This window comes from Marmota marmota, unplaced genomic scaffold, assembly GCF_001458135.2.
Source record: "Marmota marmota marmota unplaced genomic scaffold, marMar, whole genome shotgun sequence".
Classification (NCBI taxonomy): domain Eukaryota; kingdom Metazoa; phylum Chordata; class Mammalia; order Rodentia; family Sciuridae; genus Marmota; species Marmota marmota.
Genome location: NW_026000058.1, coordinates 459,205 through 477,842, shown reverse-complemented (window position 1 = coordinate 477,842; position 18,638 = coordinate 459,205). Strand labels below are relative to the sequence as shown.

General features: G+C 45.4%; 1 protein-coding gene across 13 annotated transcripts in view; it reads right to left on the bottom strand.

Annotated features, from left to right (window-relative positions):
• Bcl9 (BCL9 transcription coactivator) overlaps positions 1-18,638 on the bottom strand; it is an 80,701-nt gene that overhangs the window by 11,883 nt on the left and 50,180 nt on the right. For 4 of the 13 annotated variants that reach the window (XM_048813879.1, XM_048813880.1, XM_048813877.1 and 1 more), the window contains exons 1-7: positions 15,485-18,040; positions 13,520-13,601; positions 9,936-10,248; positions 8,747-9,063; positions 6,924-7,113; positions 5,796-5,895; positions 1,304-3,545 (exon numbers count right to left, since the gene is read on the bottom strand). In XM_048813879.1, the coding sequence (XP_048669836.1) occupies positions 1,304-3,545; positions 5,796-5,895; positions 6,924-7,113; positions 8,747-9,063; positions 9,936-9,988 (2,902 nt within the window). In that variant the 5' untranslated portion in view covers positions 9,989-10,248; positions 13,520-13,601; positions 15,485-18,040. Of the gene's footprint in view, positions 1-1,303; positions 3,546-5,795; positions 5,896-6,923; positions 7,114-8,746; positions 9,064-9,935; positions 10,249-13,519; positions 13,602-15,484; positions 18,043-18,601 lie in introns of those variants that run through there. The other 9 variants (XM_048813881.1, XM_048813882.1, XM_015507082.2 and 6 more) reach the window with 8 other exon arrangements.

The following is an 18,638-nucleotide window of genomic DNA, read 5'->3' as shown; positions in this document are numbered from 1 at the left end:
GAGGTGACGGATCAGCAGATGTGAAGACAAAACGCAGCAGGGATACATTAGAAAAATGAGATTACGAACAACCACTTCATTGAAAAGAATGTGAAATGTAAATGGAACTCTTTCCCTTGCCAGTCACAGTTTAGAGCCTGATCCAGGTATTAGAACCCCGTGAAGCCAGACTAGTGCCCAACCCCAGGTCCAGCCATATCACCCTACACAAACTCTTCGTTTCCATGACTGCTATGGGTTAGAAGCTCACACCTAAGACAATGCAAGGTTTGGAGAAACAGTTGGGCCACAGCCTTAACCTAATCAATGAATTAATCCCTGCTGGGACCAACTGAGTAGTAGCTGGAGGCCGGTGGGCTGTGGCTGGAGGAAGTGGTTCGTGGGGGAGCGGCTATGGGGTATGTATTTTTTATCTGGAGCGGGCAGTCTCTCTCTCTCTCTCTCTCTCTACTTCCCTCTGCCACACTCTTCTGCCATGATGTTCTGCCTCACCGTGAGTCCCTAGGAATGGAGCCCGCCTTCTACGGACAGAGACTTCTGAAACCATGAGCCCTCAAATAAAGTTTCCCTCCTAAAATTGTTGTGGTCAGATCTTTGAGTCACAGCAGCAAAAAAGCTAACTGAAACAATGGCCATGATGCTTGACCTAAGAAGGTCCGAAGCAGCTATCTACTCCACTGTTTTCATGACCCGCGTACCCCAGAGGGGGACCCTTGGCTTGGAGGACAGGCCTCCCATCTTGTTGTGGGTCTAGTTTTCTCGGGTGGAGACTGTACCAAAACTAGTATCACAGCTCAGGGCTCTGGTTCCACCCACGAAGCTACTATCATCAGTGAGGGTCTCTCCCAAGAAGAAAGTATGAACAAACTGCAGCTGATGTGAGGAAATGGAGTTTTCTGTGGGCAACTATGGTTTCAGGAAGCAAACAAGTCTTAGAATAGCCTCCCTCTATTTGCATGGGACAAGACTCAGTCATAGCCCCTTGAAGTGGGTGGGCCCAGGATCTGAGGAAGTCACATTTCCCCACTGTTAGGACGTCCTATCTCGCCAGTCTGTGTTCACTGTGCTCATGTGAGTCCCCTCCTCCTTCCACAGCACCCACCACACACAGGCACTTTGTAGGGCTGGGTACTTGTGCATACGCCTAACGCAGTACTCAGAATGATGCACCTGGCCACGAGTTTTGGCAAAGGCCACTTCCTCTGGTTACATTCAAAGACACCAATTTTCTTAAGCAAAGTCAGGGTCTGGCAATCTCCAGGTATGAGTGCGACTGTGAGGATGCCGTTGTGAGGATACTGACCTGACTCTACACTTCCCAGCATGGCTGGGGAGGCCATGGTGAGGGGAGCTTTATGGTTTGGAGGAATCCCAGGACTCTGAAGGGGAGGTTTGGGAGAGGAGGTCCATCCAGGTGACGGGGCAGGAAGTGATGGAGACTTGAGGTGAACAGGCGAAGCAGCAGCAGACCCCAAAACAGGGGGGGACTTAATGGAAGCAGCAGCAGCTGGGCCTGCCAGCATGCCTGCCAGCTGCGACGGAGTCTGGGGGGACTTGAGGTTCCCCGAGGGTGAGCCCAGCATCGGGGACTGGACTTGGTGCATTGTGGGAGACTTCAGAGGGTTGATGCCTGGGGAATGCACCTGGCTGGCTGCCACAGATATATCCAGGGGCTTGCGTCCCAGGCCACGCTGGACGGGGGGAGCTGGGTTGAGGCTGGTGGGGTTACTCGAGGGGTTGAGAGGTAGTGGTGGCATATGACTGAGCCGGCTGTTAGTCCTTTGGTCGGGCCCAATTGATTCTCTGAGATTCCGCAAGCCACTGCCGCTGCCTGGACCCTGAGACATGGGAAGGAATGGCCTGGGGCCCATGCCATACTCCTGCTGAGGGTGCTCACCAAATGGCAGGGGAACCATCTTCTGCTGGGCAGGCAGCATGTCTGAGCCGCCTGGGCGGGACTTCATCGACTCCTCAGGGCCCGCGCCAGCCTCTCTCATCTTCTGAGGTATCATCTGAGGGCTGGGTCCCACGCTGACATTCAGGTGCACGTCTCCCTTCATCCCACCAGGAACCATCCCAAACTCAAGTTCCCGACCAGGGCCTATCTGTGGAGGCATTCCTTTTGGAAAGTCGCCCCTGGAAGGACTCAGCGGGCCCTCGACTGGTATCCGCGGGAAGATGGGATTGTTCCCGGGCTCCATGTGGCGCTGGGAGCCTGGGATCACCCTGTTCGCCTCCATGCTGGGCCTGATGCCTTCCATGCCCATCCCTGGGGGGAGACCCAGCTGCTTCTCTGCCAGCTGCTGCTGAAACATCTCTTCAGACAATCCTTGGGGGTTTGGGAAGCGCTCCCCTCGGCCAGGACCGCTGAAGACACCTTGGCCGGGAGGGAAGTTTCGACCATCTGGGATTTTTGGCACATCGTCTGGCCAACTGACTCCAGAGAGGCCTGGTCTAGACGCAGGGTTGGGCACGTTTGGCCCCTCCATTTCAGAGTTTATCATTCCTGCAAATCCCGGGAGGCGCATCTGGCTCCCTGGCATGTTGGGATGGGGAGCCATGCCCCTGGGGGGCAGAGAATGCGAAATGCTGATTCCATCAGAGAACGGCTCTGCAGCCCCGGGTGCCCAGCCTTCACCAGGGGTCACCTGGTAGGGAGGGGGCGGCCCTCGGCCCACAGCCCTCGGCCCGTGCGGGTGGACCAGCACGTCCTGCAGGGAGCACTGCTGCACCACCACTTGCTCCTGCTTCCTCCTCTTCTCCTCGTAGAACTCCTGCTGCAGCTTCAGCCATGCCATCTGCTCAGGGGTCATGTGCTCCAGGTGGTCAGGTCCGATGGGCCCAGACTGGGAGTTCATAGAAGGTGGAACCATTTCATCTGGAGAAAAGGGTACATCTCTATGTCCTTGAGGGCCAAAGGGAGCTCCCACATCTGTCCGGGGCCCAGGACCCTTACCCAGGCTTTGGGACTGAGCCATCATGGCCTGGATTGGCCCTTCTGTTTTTTTCTGAGGTCCATCTAATACCCCAGGATTCTGCTGGGGCCCCCCACTCTGTCCTCCTGAGAATTCTTTCTCATCAGGGAAGAGCATACGCTGGATGTCTCTGAGGGTCTGCAAGGAGCGCTCACGGTGCTCCAGCTGCTCCTGAGACAGGCCGTCGGGGTTTTCTCCCAGTGTAGGGGGCTCGCCACTGGACACTGATGGGGGTGGAGGGGCTTTGGGATCTGCCGAAGAGCTACTGCTCCCCTGGGAGACAGGGGTCACTGCTCGATTGTTGGGCGTTGAGTTTGGCCCGGGGCCGTCCGGGGGCAATGGAGTGGAACTGGCAGGACTGCCCACAGGAGCAATCAGTTTATTCTCCACCCCAGGACTGTCGTGGTCCAGGGGACGTGGGGGTGCCACAGGCTTGGGTGCTGGTGCCGGAATGGGTGGAGTTGGCTGCAGTCTGGTGTTCTGGGAAGAATTCTGGTCCTGGTTGGCTGGAGCTGGGGGTTGTTGTGGGAGAGGTTTCGGATCATTGCGAAGGGCAGATATCTGTGTATTCTGAAGATAAACGAGATTGTTTAGATCATTGGTAAACTGAACAGAGGGGCAATTAAAAGAGCAAGATACGTTATAAAGGACTTGTCCCAGTGACATAACTCTATACTGACACTTGATTTTGAAATTATTTACGTACAACCCTTCTTTGGACATAGAGATGTTTCGATTTTTTTTTTTTTTTAAACCTTACTGTCAAATGGCATCCTCTTTCCCTTGTTGAAGATCAGGTTCCAAAAACTTTATAAGCATGCCAGGGGAGAGCCACTCTGCCAAAGAGAATATATCTGAGTATCTATTTCGGGAACAGGTTTGATATCACATGTCTACTATGTGTTTTTGATTCAGGGAAAAGATTAGTTCCTTGGTATGTGGGAGGCTACACCTAACACCTTTTTCTTTTTCCTGGAAGTACAATAGGGTATGCAGACTTATCGTCATCAATCAAAAGGTCTGATGCTTCACTTGTAGCTCTGTGCTCTGCCAGCTAGATGCAGCGGGAGGCCACTCCATGTCACATCCCCTCTGGCAGGGTGACGACTGAAGTGTTCCCCTCCTTGAGTTTCCAGGGGCCTCACATCTATGGTTTCTGTTTTTAGTTTGTGATCACTGATTCCGTATCTGATAAGAATTTGTACATTAACTGTAGTAGGACAATCTGCAGGAAGGAAGCATGTGCACACAAGTCTGAGGTTATCTAGCTGGCGGTGTCCCCTGATCTGTCCCTTCCAATGGACAGCAGGCTGCCCTTTTCAATTTATTAAGTACTCTGCTAAACTGAGTCCTGATAAAAGCTCCCTTACCTACACCTGGTGACACACACACTACGACTGTCTGGAGAAGGATGTACATGTTCTAGGTCTCGACTTCAGCACAGCTGAGACTTCAGAGGGTTAAGAAGGGCCTGGTCTACAAACTTTCTCAGTTATTTTTCACCAGCTGTCAGTGACCCTCCTAATCCCTTTCTGGTGTTCATTTGTTCCTACTTGTTCATTTAATCCATTCTGTATTCCTAAACCCACAAGGCTCTTAACTTACCTCCCCACTTACTCTCTGGAATGTTTACCTTTGGGTAAATCTGCACATGAATTATTACGTGTATCTACACAAATGAAGAACTTATATTTCATGTAAGCAAAAACATCCTTTGAGTATTTATACTCTGTGAAAAAATATATACACAAATGTTTCATTGGAAGTACTGATGCACATTTGTCTGTAGATAGATTTGTATGGGTAAAATCAGCTCAATCTGTTTGACTCTGCACAATTCCACTTTTGCAACTCCTCAACTGGAGCATGGAGGTCACCCCAATTTTCCTTGTCGTGCCGTTTCAGGTTTGGTTTGGTTGGCCAGGTTAGAGGGGGGTAAGATTTAATAAAGCAACTATAGTCAAGGAAACTGTTTCTCACTACCCCTTTCATTTCAGATTTGGAGCAATGGATTATTACTAATTCCCTCCTTAACTCCAATTCTGATTACATTTTAGCACCAGAGAAGGTGGAGGTGATAACTGTATTAAGAACTATCATTAAGTCAATAAAGCTCGACTGAGTTGCAAGGTACCCAGTGGACCCCCAGACGACAAGCATTTTAAATATAATGGTATTCACTCTCCATCTCTGAGTAGTGCAGATACCTGGGAAATATAAAATTCCTAAGTTCAGGAAAGCTCAAGCTCTGCTATGTCCACAGAGATGGAGATTTCTTTGATACACAAAGTAGACAAGATGGCACCGATTTTATCTGGAATTATAACTTTGCTTACTGTCATTTAACTTTCCCATGATTAAGACTCATACCAGTATCAGAGTTCATGCTCTCTGAACACAGGGACTGTGTCTTGAGCTTCTTAGCATTCCCCACAGCATCTGGTGCAATGCCTGGACAATGCCAGACACCAGAAACGTCGTTTGGTTCAATTTAATCAACTATATGCATTAAAATAAACACTGCATATTTTTTCTTCAATTCAAGAATGTTATTTTTTAAAAAATCTGCTCTACACATAGGGTTGAATTTAGATTTTTCCTAGAGATGGTGACCCTGAAATATCTGTGTAACTCCTCTTTTGTTTAGCACCTTCTTCCCCTTACACGTCATCAGTTTACCAGCATCTGATAGAAAGGCACAGTGTGACATGCCTAAGGCCCTACAATGCCAGGGTCACACTAGATATCCAGAATACAGCTCCTTGTCAATCACCACCCCCTCCTGGGCAGTCACTGTGGACCCACTTCTCAACCACATACCAGAGGGGCTGTGCTTCTGTCCGCCTTGCTGCTGGAGATGTTCTGGATGTGGAAAGAGACGATGGTCTCAACCTGGCCCTTCAACACGGCTTCGGCAGCCCTGCAGAGACAAAAGGGCAACGTGCTAGGCCATGTCTCTGTCTCACTCACTGTGACCCCAACTGGACCCCATGCTGGACCTCTAAGGGAGTGGAAGGAGAAGCACCAAGAACCACCAGAGATGTTGGATAAGAAGAAACCAAGGGGCCGGGGGTGGCTCAGTGGTGGAGCGCAGCCTGCCATGTGTGAGGCTCTGGGCTTGCGTCTCTAAATCAATAACTAAAAAATAAATTTAAGAACAGAAGAAGAAACCAAGGGAAACATTTTATTATCATCAAACACCTGAAACTAAAGACAGCCATGAATGTACCCCAAAAGAGGCATTAAAAAAACAAAAAACAAAACCCCAACTTTCTTCTTCTTAATGAACCTACTATTAAGGTATTTTATAGAAGATCCTAGTTCAAAATCCCAAACTGAGAAGTGTGAACACTAAAATCTCAAAAACACCCAGGGATACGGAAAGTTTAAGTTTGTTAAGATTCACTTTTTATCTTAAGTGAAAAAGAAAAGAAAAAAAGTGCACACAGGGTACTTTTTGACGAACAAACGAATAAAAATCGATTCAGCCATCCACTCAGAACATATATAACAAGACGTTCATGGTAGTTATGTTTAAATTCCAGAGGTTTTTCTTTTTAGTGGTTTTTTTTTTTTTAAATTTTAATTATTCCACTATAGACATTTACTACTTGGGGCATTTAAAAAATCATAATAAGCAAATTGTAGAAAAAGTATTTATTATACAATCACTCTTCTATGTTTAAAAAAGGTAGATGTGTATATTTGTATTAGCACAAAAAATTTCTGAAAAAAAAAGTCAAGGAAGTATTATCAGTGGTTGCCTCTGGGGAGTAGGATGGGGAAGGATTTTCATTTTATTTTATCTCTTTTTGTACTATTAACTTTACATGATACAAGAGGGGGAAAAAAAAATCAATCTGCAAGGGGAAGGGGAATAAGAACTAAGGTCCCCTCTCCCCACACACATAAGTGACGTTCAACAGCAAGACAGTGCCATCAACTTACTTATTGGCCATCTCAGTAGAAAACACATACACCACTTTGGCTGGAGTCTTCTGAGCAGGTGTGGGCTCTGGGGCAGTAGCTTGGCCATGGGAAGGGGTGGAAGACCTGGGAACTGTGGCGGTCGATGGGGTCATGGAGTGTGGTGTGTGCTGGGAATCCTGGGACTTTATATGGTCAGCAGAATTACATTCTAAAAGAATAAAAGACTCATTGTCATGGAAAGACTGAGACTCTTTTTTTTCTGCCAGCATTTACACCATCACAACACAAACCCACCTTGAGAATTTCAAGGAGAAATTATCTTGTTAAGAGGAAACCTTCTTTTCTACTTATAAAATTTCAAACACTCTTCTCCCTACATGATTCATCACAAAGCACCCTCCCTCCTCATTTCTGTAAATAGAGTACATCCTTCAGATATCAGTATAACTGTCCCTCCCTCCTGGGAACAGTGTTCAAACTTCTTGGACTTGCCTAGATGCCCCAGCTAATGGAACTCATAGTCCCCTACCTTCTCTTACTTCAGCATTCATGAAATTTCATTGTTTGTTTAACGATCAGCTTCTAGATACACTCAAATCCTTAAGGAGGCTATTGCGTCTGTCTTACTGACCATGGTACCCCTAGCATCCGCATGGTGCTGGCCCTCATAGTAGGCCTCCCAAACTTAAGGAGGCCTTCCAACACCTGAGGAAGGAAGGAAAGGAAAGAAAAGAAAAGAAAGGAAAAGAGGTAGGGAGGAAAGAAAGGGGGAACAATCACCCAGGTTTTCTTTTCTTTTTTTTTTCACAATATTGGGACTTGAACCTAGGGCCTCTGAACACTAGGCAAACCCTCTACCCTGAACTAAAACCCCAGGCCTTTTATTTTTCATTTTGAGTCTCCAGGCCAAAGACATGCATAAAAATGTGGCTAGCCCTGTGAGGTACCCTGTCAAACTATGTGCATCCTCCTGGGCAGCACTCAACAAGGTGGTTCCAGACTAGGCTTCAGTGAGTAGAAAAGTGAGAAGAATCAGTTCCATCACACATCACTAAATTGCCAGGGGTGGCCTTGAACTGATGATCCTCCTGCTTCAAGCTCCAGGCTAGCTGGGATAACCATGAGGCCAGCTTTTGCTGCACCTGGCAAGGTTTTCCATTTTTCATATGGGTTCCAGTTCTTGAAACCTAACTTCACATTCTGGCCTACAGTTAGATTTTTAGTCTTACACTAGGAGGAGAAAAACCTAAAATCACATATCATACCCCTTTCTGGCTGACTCCACTTTGGTACCTGCCAAATCTCTACCGCATCTGGTAGTCACTCATTCCTGCCACAGTGAAATCAGCTGTGACAAGTCTAGAGTACTGTCAGGGCCATCAAGGCTTCCTCTTGTGTCTGGAAGCCTGGCAAAGCAGCAACCAGAGAGCACAAACCCAAGCCCAGGGGGACTACTCGGATGGAGAGCAGGAGGGGATGCTGGAGAACTAACTGCTCCACTCTAGGCCACTTGCAGAGAGGCTGGAGCTACTGACTGGAAACTGAAGGAGAATCAGCACAAAGGCCAAAGACATGCATAAAAATGTGGCCAGCCCTGTGAGGCACCCTGTCAAACTATGTGCATCCCCCCGGGCAGCACTCAACAAGGTGGTTCCAGACTAGGCTCCAGTGAGTAGAAAAGTGAGAAGAATCAGTTCCATTACACCCTGTGAGAACTCCTGAATCTGACTCCTGTTCTCCCCACTTGACCGACACTAGCCTTTCTGGCCTCCAACAAATGTCAGAGGCTTTCCCTCAGGACACCGACTTCCCTCTGAGTCTCAGGGGTCTTAGAGACATACCTTTCGTGTCAGAGTCATCGTTTGGAGTCCCAGGATCTCTCTGATCAAAGGAGTCGGCGGAAACACTTCGCTCCCTTTTCCCCTTGCCCTTGGCACCATTTCCAGCCCCATTCTTCAGCCCCATGCTCCCACCTGGGCCAGGGAGTGCTTTAGGGGTATGTCCCCCACTCTTGGAGTCACAGGGGGATGGCTGGGATTGGCTGGCTGAGCCCCCCTGTTTACCCTGATTGGAGAATTTGGAATCCAGCTGGGGGTTTCCAGATGGGGACATCACTGTAGGGGGACGGACCATCACCTCCTGCTTTGACTTAGGGCTACTAGAAGAAACAAATAACAAAAGGAGATAAGACACCAGGCACAGAAGCAGCAGTTTCCTCAGTGGGTCCAGGACACCCTAAGGACTAAATAACCACCCCATGTTGCACCTCAGCCACTTGCTCGTTCCCATTTCAAAGCCATCCACAGAGGAGGACTGAACACAGTGGACTGCCAGGTTTCAGGAACCCTGGTCACATGGGGACCCATCTCTAGGCCTTCTGTCAATAAAGGACAACGGTTTCTATGTACACAGGGAAGTGACTCTCACACGGAGACTAGTTTAGAGTCAACAAACATGCACCCCCAGCCTGGTGACAGACAGCTGTGAGGAGAGGCCAGCTTCCCTGCTGGGAAACGTGGACAGTCCCAGAGAGCAAGAGGGAAACCCACTGGTGCCTGGAAGCTTAAGGAGAACCTCCAGGACGCGAATCCCTCCCAACGGTGCTTTTTACCAAAACAGGGTAGACTGACCACTGCCCCAGTGGGGGACAGAAAGGCTCCTTTCAAAATGACAGCTCAAGTACTGGGTAGCAGAGGGAAAGCCGGCATGGGACTGGGGTGAGTGTTTCACTTCTGCAGCCTCAGGCCCTCACCTTGCCAAGGTTAGCAGACTGTCCTGTTGGTCTTTGTATGCGAGTTTTGGCAAGGTGTGCAGTGGTAAAGAGGAGAGGTCCGAGAAGGATGAGTAAAGAACACTACAGGGCAACTACATAAGCTTTGTCATTAGCCCGGTGACTCTTCTGTTCCTATTTACTATTCCGTTTCCCTTCCTTTCCTATCTGCTTCTAACCCAACACACCGTATCATCAGTAAGTGTCTGTGGTGCGCCAGGAATCCCCAAGGGGCCGTGGGGAGTGGCCCTTGCCCTCACCTCTGTGCGTTTCCTGATGGAGAGTTCCTCACTTTAGGGTTACTGGAATGCATTGATTGAAATCCTGAGCTTGCAGTCACAAACAGGGACGGGCTCACCGAGTTCCTCTCGGGCTATCGCAGAAGCAGCTGCTGGGAGCAGCAGCAGCGGCCCACTGCTTGCTTGGCGTGTCCCTTAGCACTGACCACCTGTACACCTTTTTCCTCTTTGTTTTTCTCTGCTGGGGAAGTGGGTCCTTTCTCCTTGCAGCTCCCGCATTCTCTGGGTGTGTGCCTCCTGCTGCCAAAGGAAAATCTCGCATCTCCAGGGCACTCTACAAGAAAAGAACACCCCAAAATGGTGAGACATAACATAACACAGAAACATAAAACCACATCACAACAGGATCAAGAGGAAAGCACCAGCCAACAAAGAGCCAGCGAGATCATCCCTCAGCTTCCTGCAGAGTTAAAGGAAAGGGCGACACTCCTATCTTGGCCACAGGCTCTGGTGTTGAAGTAGCTGAAGAGTGACTAAGACCTTATCCCAGCACACAACCTCCCACCCAAGCAGCAAGAACTAGGCATCTGTAAGCAGAGGAGAAATGCAGTTTAATCTTTAGCCATTTAGTCTCCTTCACATTTCTCTACTTCTGAATACAAAATCCTCAAAAACATTTTATTCTTTTCTTCTTCTAAAACAATGCTTTGAAACCACTGGGAAGTGCAGATCCAATCCAGTAACTCTGCTATTTTAGCTCTGGTGGCTAAACAATGGCACCAAAATGTAACAAGCCCACCCCAATTTCAAACCACGAATCCAATGAATCTATGCTTATTTTCTTAGGGCCTCAAGGGTGAGGAGGCATGAAAGGAGGTACTTCTGAAAACAAATATTGAGCCAATACTAAATACAATCAGTTCTGTTCCCGATTTCCATGATCTTTCTATTAAATTATGCCAAATGTGTGTCTTGTGTTCTCACTGCTTAATGACAGGGACTTTAGGCATGGGTAAGCAAGGGAATGATCCATAATTCTGAAGGTAAAAGAACATCTTTGAAGGCTAATATATTTTTTGAGCCAATTTGCAAGGCTAATGTGCAGCATAAAGGTCAAGTAAATATTCCCAAACCTAGCTAGAGAATAAATGAGAAAGCCCTTTATTTAGGGAAGCCCAGACTGGCTAAGGGAAAATCCAGGTATACCCTGAGTCAGTCCCTCCCCTCCCTCCCCTCCCGCTGCTGGTATCTTACTTCAGAACACAAGACTGAAGGGGGAGATTATTAAGTGCAGGATTAGTAGCTGAAGAATCAAAACGTGTCACAAATAGCTCAGGTGTTGCAGCTTACATGTGTTTCCAGAGTTGAAAACTGGACTAATACCGGGAGGGTCAGTTATTTTCTAGGTTTTGGCAGTATGATCATTGCCAAGTGTTAAGTGTCTATTTTGGCATTTAGAAATTTTTACAGTCCCAACCACTTTACCTGGGATACAGAAGGAATTCATGGAAGTTGTGAATATACACACTTTTTAAATAGAGAAGGCAGGAAAAAGAACTAGAACAAAACATAGGGAATGTTTCTAGGCTGACCTCAAGAGAAAAAAATTCTATAAACATTTTGTTTTTAATTTAAGGTTGTATTTTATCCCTATCACCTTTCAGCCTTTTTGCTTTTCTAGTTTAAACCATAAAATGGATTGTGTTTGTCCAATTTGACAGAGAATCATAAAGCATTCTGTAACTTCCCATCAAACATCAGCAACCTCTGGTAAGGAGGAAGCAGCAAATGCATCCGCACGGACAAGGCTATTCCAAACCCTTTACCTCAGGAAAGAAAAGCAGTTACCCCTGTACAGGGCCCATAGCTCCTGGTCCCTCCCGTCTGTGTCACACGACTGACCACTCCGTGTGCATATTTTACCCCTGTGTGAAGGCTACCCAGCATTTGTGTTGCAATCTCTTTCCAAAGAAACGCAAAACATATTACAAATATCAAATCTCTATTAATCTGCCACGAATTTATGATGAGCTGGTAGCACAGACTCTTTCTAGTAATAATGCTGTGACCATAAAACACTTTTATTTTCAAAGTACTTCTACATATAGTTCCTTATTCTCTTATCACCCCAAGCTCTAGGCCTTCTGATAGTAAGAACAAATGAGCAAAATTCTCGTCTTTTTGTGGGGGATAGCAGGGGGTGCCAGGAATTGAACCTAGGGACAGTAAACCACTGAGCCACATCTCCAACCCTTTTGATATTTATTTTGAGACAGGGTCTCACTAAGTTGCTTAGGGGGCCTCACTAAATTGCTGAGGCTGACTTTGAACTTGTGATCCTCCTGCTTCAGCCTCCCGAGTGATGGGACTACAGGCCTGCACCATGATGCCCAGCTCATCTAGATTTTGCTGGGGATCCCTTCCTTCTTGAAACTGACCTCATTTGGTCTCCATAACACCATGTTTCCTAGTTTTCTCCTAGCGCTCCAGTCATTCCATACCTGCTTCCCTTGAGGCCTCTTCTCCATCAGGCTCCAAAGCCCCAAGCTCCTCAGGACTCTACTCTGGGCCCTCCGCTGTGCTCATCCTGGAGTTCTCTCCATGCCGACAGCTCCCAGATCCCCACGAGGCTCAGCCTCCATCTGCGGACTGCACCCACCCATGCACTTCACACTCCCCCAGACAGTTCCAACCCGACAGGATCAAACGTGAGCTCCTATCTCTGTGTAGTCTTCCTCCCAAACGACTTTCCTTCAGTTTCCCACACTTTAATAAATGTCTCCTTTATCCACTCAGTTGCTCATGTCAGAAATTTGGGAGTCATTCTTGACACTTGTCTGCTAACCCCCACGTCAAGTTTGGACATTTCTGTTTAAAGAATGAAGTCTCAGCTTGTTTCTTCTTCAGAGAAGGAAGGTTCCTTAAAACCAGGAATCTACGCGGGATTCTGCATTACATTCTTCTCACAGCATCCTGCATTTTCCCGTGTTTATAATTACATGTGTAATTATGTGATCATCTGTGTAACATTCATCTCTAACAGCACACCGGAAGCTCCATGAAGGTGGGGACGAAGACCGACTTGTTCATCCCTGTATTCCTAGAACTTACTACAATGCCATGAAAAATACTGGTTTTTATCCACCAAGAAAATGATATCAACATGGAGAAGAAATATCTGCATTCTCACCCTCACTATAGCATTTACAATAGCCACGATGTGGAATCAACTCAAGTATCTGTCAGCGGATGAACAGTTAAAGAAAGTGCGTTACATTCATGCACACCCTCTGGAATATTATTTGACCTTAAAAAAAGATTGAAATCCTGTCACTTACAACATAGATGAAACTAGAGAACATTACTTTAAGTGAAATAAGCCAAGCACAGAAAGACAAATATTGCATGATCTCATACACAGAACTGAAAAAAGTTGAACTCAAAGAAGTAAATAGTAGGATGGTGCTTACTAAGGGACAGGAGGTGAAGAGGGGAGTTGGGTGATACAGAGGGGAAAAGGTCCGTGAAGCAAAGCCCAAACTTCCTCAAGACCACCTTTCAAAGCCAGGCCTGTACCCCAGTGCTGTCTCCACCAGTGTACTCACCGAAACCCCCGGGGTCACGACACTGCAGTGCTCATCCTGGAGGTGGGGAGTCCGGGAACCCCTTTCTTAAAGGTGATCTCACCTGGAAGACGGTAAATAGTAGGAAAAAATTCCTAAATAAATTTTTAAAAAATGAACCACGTCAATTTGTCACTAAATACCTTAAGAGAAAAACAGGGTTCCCACTTATTCTAAAATATTAGTTGACAAGAAAATTGTCATCTCCATGTAAACAGAACCTACTCCCAATTATTAAAGGGTAGATATACAATCTCTAGATAATTCAAGACCCTGTGGCTTTTCCTCCTTCCCAACTGCATATTTTACTTTCAGACACTAGAGAAATACTGGGTGAAATCAAAATCTATTTTTCTACTTTTGAAGTTTCTGGGCATTTGGTCGGGGTACTTTTGCTTTTGCCCATTTCTTATGAGTGTAGAGAACTGAGCACTGACTGTAAAGGTGAAAAGACAAAATTCAGATGGGCTTTTGAACTGACAAAGTGAAGACCATTCATGGTTACTCCCTCCTCTCAACTGTATCTCTACAGGGCAAGCATCCAGCAAGAAAATGTATTTTCGTATACTTTGGAAGGAACTTAGGGCTGAGCAACCTGGCCATGTGATCTCCTTTTATTCAACCCCTACTATGTGCAAAATGCTTAACATTAAGCCAGAACAAATACTGGTCAAGTACAACTATTTTCAATATTAGTCCTCATATACTAGAGTTATGACACTGAGCCCCCGCCTTTGCCCAAAACTTAATAGTTCTGAAATTGCAAGGAAGAACAGTTCCAGACTGTCTTACGGCCAAATTATTCCGAATTTTTAAAAGGAGACTCTATAGGGTTGATGTAAAGTTTTAGGTAAATTCACAAATAAATTTGACCAAGCTCAGAATCACCTCTAAAATTCCAATTTCAGCTCTGACAATGATGCTTTCCTACTTTCCTATTCTAAGTTTATTAGAACTATGTCATGTTTAACAAATTTCATTTCTATGATATGACCACTACTCCATAAAAGGCAGAGTATCAAACTTAGAATGTGGAACTAAAAGGCCTCAGGATTCCATTCCGAGCTCATTCCTAACTTGTGGCATGCCAACTAATAAAAGGCTTCTTCTCAGCAAAAGTACACAATAGGAAAAACCAATCTTTCCCCACCAGCAGGAAGACTGCGGAGGAAAGTAAACTCTACATAGGGTATGTATAGACCTTGGCCCACATAAAATATCAATGTATGTTTTAGTTCTTATGAGGTAAAATGTATCTACTGACCTTCAATAACTAGCAAACTTTCAAAGAAAGAAAAATTCATATTAAACTGAAGAATCTCAACAACATTCAAGCACTTAAAAATGAATTTCAACTACTTGATTTGAATCATTTAGAATAATGGCTACCCAAAGTAGTATTTCAGAATAAATTTCCCTTCTCTGTGAAATTCTCCTAGATTGCCAACTATCCCCCTTATGTCCTCTATGGCCACACAGCATTGTATTAACACTACTATAACACCTATAAAACTGTGGCACTGTTATATATAGACAGGGGACTCCCTGAGGACCATGCTTTCATCACCTCAGCACCTGACACCCAGGAGAAACTCAATAAAAGCGGGTTGAGGCATGCATCATAATGGGATTGAGCACTGCCACCTTCACCTTGCGTTTCTAGAAACCAAAGGTGACAGGGTAAATGCCTGTTCAACACCCTACCACCTGTCTTACTCCTCAGTCTTCTGAAGTGACTTACACTCAGTCCCTGCTCACAGAAAAGTATAAGGTAACTGCATTTGTAGTTTTGACTTGCATTTATTTGATGACTTTTACCTTAGGAACTGCTAGAATAATGAACCAATACAATTTAGCTTAGAAGCAACCCTATGGATACAAAAACAAAAACCCCCCAAAATGCAGACCGAATCCCAGAAGTTATGGGCTTATTACCAAGTTCTTTACCTTTCAAGGTGTCCAATTTGCTCTCTTCTTCTACATCAGGACACAAGAGCTTTCTGAGAATGATCTCTGCCACCCAAACAGAAGGAAATTTTTAAATGAAAGTGGAAGGACACTAGCTAGTCCCACATTCAGTCCTACAAGGACAAGATGAAAGTTAAAGTTTATACCCAAGTTCATACTGATTCCAAAGAAAACCACCCATTCCACAATTTTCTGTGGTCAAAGCAATATCTGGAAAAGGCAATTAAAAAGTACCCTGGACAAAAATGGGAAAGGAAGGCAAAACCCACTAGAACTCAAAATACAAGTTGGAGATACATACCCTGCAGCCCAAATCTAGCCCAGGCTGGGGAACAGTTATGATTAACAGGTAACTGAGAGCTTATAGAGCAAAATCCACCAGACACAAAAATTTCATATGAATTAATGTTTTTAACTTTTTCCACAGTCAAGAATAGCCACCATAGGTTGTAAAATGGACTTTTATTTCATATGTCCCTGTTTTTCAAGTGGTAGAGATACTGAAAGATATCACAAAGCCTAAAAGGCAGGTGTCCATAAGAAATGATAATTTAACTTCCCCAAATTGCTTTGTCTAGGAAAAAAACAAAATCCACTGGTCTGCAGCAGGCATTCCCCAACCTGGGAATCACTGACTCCCAAGGCTTCTGTGGAGAGACTTCAGGGAGGAGGTGCGTCTATGGACTTTTTGGGAAAAACTTCAACTGTGGTTATAGTTATAATAATTCATAAAAGTATTAGCAATCCTGTGACTGTTACCAAAATAACCTCAAGACATTTTCATGTCAACATTATAGTTGTTGTAGATACCCCAACATAACTTAGTACAGTCATTCCTACTTCAAAATTATAGTATAATTAAACCTGAGGCTACATTTTATTATTCAGTGTGTTATAAAGAAGAACATACATCACTATGCCACAATTAACATTTTGATAACTGTTTACATTTCATAAGCAATTCTATGCATTTTATTTTGTGCATTTAAAAAATATTTTCAGAAGGGGCCCTTTGTTAAATTGCTAAAGGGGTACATGGAATATAACAGTTAAGAACCCCCAATCTAAAGCAAATAAAGTTTCTACAGACTCAACATCATATTCCCCGAGGCAGACAGAAGCTAAGTCATCCCACCACACTATTTCATAGCTGGAGAAAACTAAACTGCCAGGAAGCAGAGAAACAAATTCAAGGCTACATGTACACAGAGTTAGCAAAGCCTAGGTGAGTACTCACAGCATCTATCTTTCCATCCTCTCTTGGTGACCTTTGCTTACATTTCTGCAATTTTCATCAGTATTCCTATCTTGCCACTAAATGGACAGAGGTAGTACCTTTCAAAATTAATATAAAACCAAAACTCAAACAGAACAAGACAGCTTGATAAGCTTGTTGCTATAATTGTTACAACAGCTGAATTTAGTGTGCTAGTGAGATGGTAATTTTGTAGAGGTGAGAAAAAGTTAAGACTACATAACCTCATTCTCAGAGGTGTTCAAAGTACTTTGCAGATAAGCATTAACTTGATAGGCTGAAATGCAGTTATGTGTGGTTAAAGCAGGTAGCATTACCACTTCATAGATGGGAGAATAACAGGAGATTTGTTAAAAGTCACCATAAGGCAATTGGAGAGCTTTAACCACTGATCCAAGTCACCAGGATCAAATATTTAGTTGATTACATGCTTGTGAAATCTCTCTTTTTTCTCCCACAAACCCAGAGTATTTTCTTTTGATTTACAAGAGCAGACACTTCTGAAGGCTAAGGGGGAAACATCTCATACAATAAATTTCAATGTATACAAGTACTTTTTGCTTCTTGCTAGTCATCTAAACATCCAAGAATGGTTTGTACAAGGGCCAGTTATGTACTACTTGCCTTATAAAAAGAGAACTACATGAAAACTGTAATTTCATCTTTTAGCCAATGACCTCCATGTCTGTCTATCCTATTATTACTGTAAATTCAGTACAGTTATTACAAAAGAACCTGCTAATGGTTCAATACCAAATCTCTAGGTCATAAAACTACCAAATGTCACACACACACCCCACTCTCTGAACTTTTCTAAAACTTTAGATTTTCTCTTCTTATCCAACCATCAAACAATTAATGGAACCACCAGTTAACTAACAGCTCCTTTTATTTACCCCTCTAATAGTCTGGGTCTTTTTCAGCAGTAAATAAAGAGGACTGTCTTAAAATTTTTATTTAGGAGCATTACGTTTATATACACAAATATTTCTTCCTTGCTAAACTTCCCAGTCACTGGGAATCAAACAATCATGTTGCACTGTCTCCACAATCACAGGTTCTAAACACACTAAGTCTTACTATCTAACATTCTTTTGTCCCCTCCTTCCACCTTTCAACTATTTCACAACTTATACTTTCTGTCTGCTAATTCTGATTTATCACTTTGTGCTCAGTGCACAAGAACCCAAATCTCTGCCTCAAGAACAAACATTTAGCCTGGCATGGTGGTGGGTGCCTGTAAATCCCAGCTCAGGAGGCTGAGGCAGGAGGATCTAAAGTTCAAAGCCAGCCTCAGCAACTTATTGAGACCGTGTCTTAAAATAAAAAATAAAAAAGGGCTGGGGATGTGACTCAGTAGTTGAGTACCCCTGCGTTCAATTCCTGGTACAACAAACAAACATTTAATTCCTTAATAAATCAAATGCTAACAAATACTTCATCACATAACACTGACCAAAATGTGGCTTCTAAGCCCCTCATTCCTTTTCCCAGGGAAGCACCTGGGTCCCCCTAACCCAGGTGACTGGCGTCGCTGCCGGCTCACCCTGGAGACTCCGCTGAGGCTCTGGTCCCCGGGTCCCCGGGTCCCCTGCCCGCGGGTCTGGTAACTTCCCTGGCCCCGGGGCTGCCCTGGGCTCGGCCCCTTACACCGTTCTTCCCTAGCTCCCCAAGCCCAGGCTCCGGGAGGGGGTTAGGGCCTCCTCCTGGAGGCTCGGTGGCCTCCTCAGAAGGCCCCCAGCCCTACTGTCACAGCCGGGGCCCTCCCCTGGGGACAGGATGGCCGGCCCCGCCGTGCTTTCCTCGGGACGTCTCCATCTCCCAGTCCCACCAACACTCACCGGTGACATCTTAGCAGTCGCGGCAACTTTGGAAGGC